The sequence below is a fragment of the Ictalurus punctatus genome, chromosome 23, assembly GCF_001660625.3.
Source record: "Ictalurus punctatus breed USDA103 chromosome 23, Coco_2.0, whole genome shotgun sequence".
In the NCBI taxonomy this organism is placed as follows: Eukaryota; Metazoa; Chordata; class Actinopteri; order Siluriformes; family Ictaluridae; genus Ictalurus; species Ictalurus punctatus.
Window position 1 is genome coordinate 7,238,537 of NC_030438.2, and position 3,964 is coordinate 7,242,500.

The 3,964-nt window shown below is 37.3% G+C and overlaps 1 protein-coding gene across 1 annotated transcript; it reads left to right on the top strand.

The window, feature by feature from the left end:
* On the top strand, positions 1–3,433 carry zgc:112408 (uncharacterized protein LOC550260 homolog). Its single transcript, XM_053674911.1, is given in 6 exon segments — positions 1–299; positions 608–677; positions 1,714–1,823; positions 1,910–2,113; positions 2,582–2,716; positions 2,959–3,433. Coding segments are annotated over 6 exon segments (921 nt in total). The 5' UTR covers positions 1–86; the 3' UTR covers positions 3,148–3,433.
* Positions 3,434–3,964: the final 531 nt, after the last annotated feature.

Sequence of the window (3,964 nt, forward strand, 5' to 3'; positions counted from 1 at the left end):
TTCGCTCGCAGTAACCCAGGCTTTAGTGTGCAATATGACTGAAAGGACTCGCAGCAAAGTGGATGTCGATGTCCTTGGTGATGTGAATGAAGAATCCCAGACAGGTAGGGCATTAAAACAAATACAAGCCTGTTTTACTCATTATTTAAGGATTTTTACTTACAATTGACTTAATTACAATTCCTCAAGCAGATGTGGGTCGGTCGAAGAGCTCTGGTTTCTGTGGGCTTCTCCTCACGGCTCTGTCTTATCTTCTCATTCTCATGACCTTCCCAATTTCTGTATGGTGCTGCTTAAAGGTAAGAACACATCATTTGTTTTGTTTTCTTTTTTAATTTAGAGAACTGTCTTGGTTTTATTTTTTAGATCTATATCTATAATAATAATCTATAATAATATACTGTAATATGTTCTTAATGCGCACGGTAACACTTTACAATAACAGTACATGAATAATCCTGCACTAATACCTGAATTAATACTTATTTAAATATGAACTAATGATGAGTTACGGCATGTACTAATCACAAACTAATATTTAGTCTATCATGAATTCACAAGGTCGTGTATTTATTCCTCATAATCAATTGTCCTGTTTGATTCAAAGATTGTCAAAGAATATGAGCGAGCAGTAATTTTCCGTTTAGGGCGACTCCTCGGCGGAGCGAAGGGACCCGGTGAGTTCAAATTCTATCATACACCACATCTCTAACATAGACGTTTATATACTCTTAACCCTCCAATTATGTTATGGGTCAATTTGACCAATTTCCACATTTGAGATATCTGATATACTGGTTAATTTGTCTTTTTCTCTTTGAAATTCTTTGACCTTTTTACTCATTTTAGGGTCATGAGCATATATGCAAATTGTGGACACACTGATGTGTTGTGGAAAGTCTGAACATATTTTGTATACAAAGTTGATGTTATGGGTCATTTGGACTCTTAAAACATTTCTTTGATTGAAATTATGTCATGTCTTGTTCTCACTGCCCTGTGAGGATGAAAGGGAGCTTACTGATATTTCCATATTTCCAAGAAATGGATTCAGTGGATACAGGTGTTGGCAAGTAATGGAAAAGATGCCAGGTCTGCCCCACTTCAGAAACACAATAAAACATCTCTACAGGATCTGAAACTAAGCTTACAAAGCACAGAGCTTACACAACTAAGGTTACAAAGCTTTACAACATCCTATTTAGGTCAAATCTATTATCCTATTCTGCAACAGCCTAATTTTTAGGTAAATTAAAAATCTCTACATTACAGTTACAGCAAAAAATAATAATAATAATAATAAAAAATACACAAAGTTCCACAGCCCATGAGAAAGAAAATGTTTAATTGTCATGAGAGAGAGTCCTAACTTGATGCAATGCTCCAGCAACTGATGAGAAAAACCAGGGTTAAATAGAGCACTAATCAAGCAGAGAAAACTAATGAACGAATGGGTATGGTTAGACAGGAAGTGAGGGAGATAATAAACAGTTAAGTGGTTCAAAAAAGTTTAAATATCATACTGTATGTTCTAAAAATTCTTCTTTTTGAAGTCTCTGACAAGCCATAATAAAGGTTTAGTGTTTTAAGCTGTTCTTTGCTGTTTTTTTTGTGTGTATTTAAACTGTGGAAGTCATTTGGACCCATAACATAACGGATGCAACTTTTTTTCAACATTATATGAGGGTTAATTCATGTATTTTTTTTTTAAAGGTATCTTCTGGATCCTTCCGTGCGTGGACACTTTCCGCAAGGTTGATCTGAGGACGATGTCGTTCAACATTCCTCCTCAGGAGTTGAGTATCTTTTAGTTAGCTTTAAAAGTGACTCAAATTCAGTTCAAGTAATGACCCTGATCTACAGTAATAATGTTTTGATTTTCGGCTTCTGCTCACGTTCTTCTCTACAGGTGCTGACCAAAGACTCGGTGACCATACTGGTAGACGGCGTTGTGTATTACAGAGTCTTTAATCCTACGATGTCTATTATTAAAGTGGAGGATGCTAATCTGGCTACGCAGATGCTGGCGCAAACCACTCTGAGGAACATGCTGGGCACCAAGAGCTTGGCGGACATTTTGCGAGACCGTGAGGAGATGGCAGAACAGATGGAGGTAGGAGATCCCAAAAAATGTCTTCTTACTTTTACTATTCCTAAATTCCTACAAATTCGCATTTAAAACACGCATTATAGAAACTGCATTACACATTGTGGTGTGCTGTTATAGGAAAATGATCAACGAGCAGCTGGTGTGATGAAGCAGTGATACTCTTACCACCCTGAAGTTGACTATTTTCCTAGAACAGCACATTCCAAAGTATCTTATTCCTTTTACCACAGCACTTAGTCTACATTTACATTTTTTGTTTATTAAAGAACACCACGTCATACTTTTTAAAAAATCCATTTATAGTTCCTGGATATTTCTTTCCATTTGAATGTAGGACGTGCCTACATTCAGTGTTTAATCTTATAACTTTATTTATTCACATTTGAACCTAAATTACATCACTCACGCGCATAATAATTGAGCTAAAATGTCTAAACCTTGAAATCATCCATCACCACTTTTGTCTGACAGGAAGTGCTCTATTCTGCGTCTAAGAACTGGGGGATTAAACTTGAGCGGGTGGAGCTGAAGGACGTCAAACTGCCCCAGTCTTTGCAGAGAGCCATGGCTGCTGAGGCTGAGGCCACCAGAGAGGCTCGCGCTAAGGTCAGGGTTCATGCAGCTCTCTGACTGGCTGATGACTGATGGTAGAGGATGCTGACCAATCCGGCTGATTATCCGTTAGACACGTCTTCACATTCGACCATGCCTTTCAGCAATATTAGGAAACATATTTAGAAGATACAAGCAGCACTAAAATTAAAGGCATCCTTTCGGTGTGTATTCAATCCTTGGGTTTATAACATGAATAAGCATGCTATAATCTACTTCCTGTTCGTCGTTTCCAGGTGATAGCTGCTGAGGGAGAGATGAAGGCCTCATGCGCGCTGAAGGAGGCGGCGGACGTCATGTCCGAGTCTCCGGCTGCGCTCCAGCTACGCTACCTGCAGACGTTGGCTGAGATCGCCACGGAGAGGAACTCCACCGTGGTCTTCCCCATTCCCATGGACCTCATTACCAGCTTCATGAAGAAGTGACCTCACAGCTCAAAATCTTAACTCCTGAAAGTCCTGGATTATTATTTCATTATTTATACTAAAGCATATTGTTCAGAAGTTGCACTAATAGGAAATGTGTGTAGTTACTAGAATAAAGTCTGGAAGTCTGGACTTAGCAACAGATCCTGGATATTTCAGATGTTTGAATTACATGTAAACTAAAAAAAAAAAAAAAAACCTGACATACATATAGGTATATTTAAATATAAATACATGTACATAACACTTGCTTACTGTTTATCAGAGGATTTTAGACTTTTCCCCCATTTCAGGAAAACAGATGAATAATTTGATGTAAATGTAATATTAGGTATAAATATTATATAACCGAACACTTTCCTATACTTTGACCAATTTTTGGTTTAGCACACTACACCAGATCGAGTACCACATCAACTTCACGAAGAGAGAAAAAAAACAAACAAACAAACAAAAAAAACCAACTCTAACTACAGTGCTGAAATGAAAACTGAAATCTAAAAGAGAAATTGTTCCCGAGATCTTTAATGAAGAATCGTATCATGGCAGCGATTCGGCTTTAATAGGTGCATATTATAAACGATTTATTAAAAGTGATGCAAAATACGTTATGAATCGAGTGAAATTAAAAGCGTAATTTTATGTCGGAGTGGTTGAGATCACCTCTGCTGAGGAAATGTTCTATTTTATTATTAAAATGGAGACCAACTGATTTGTAAATGTCTGAATGTAAGTGCTGAAGCGCGTTACACACGAAACACTGAACTCGTTCTATAACAGTCCTGCTTTAAATTAATTACTGTCAAAAAGAAGAAAA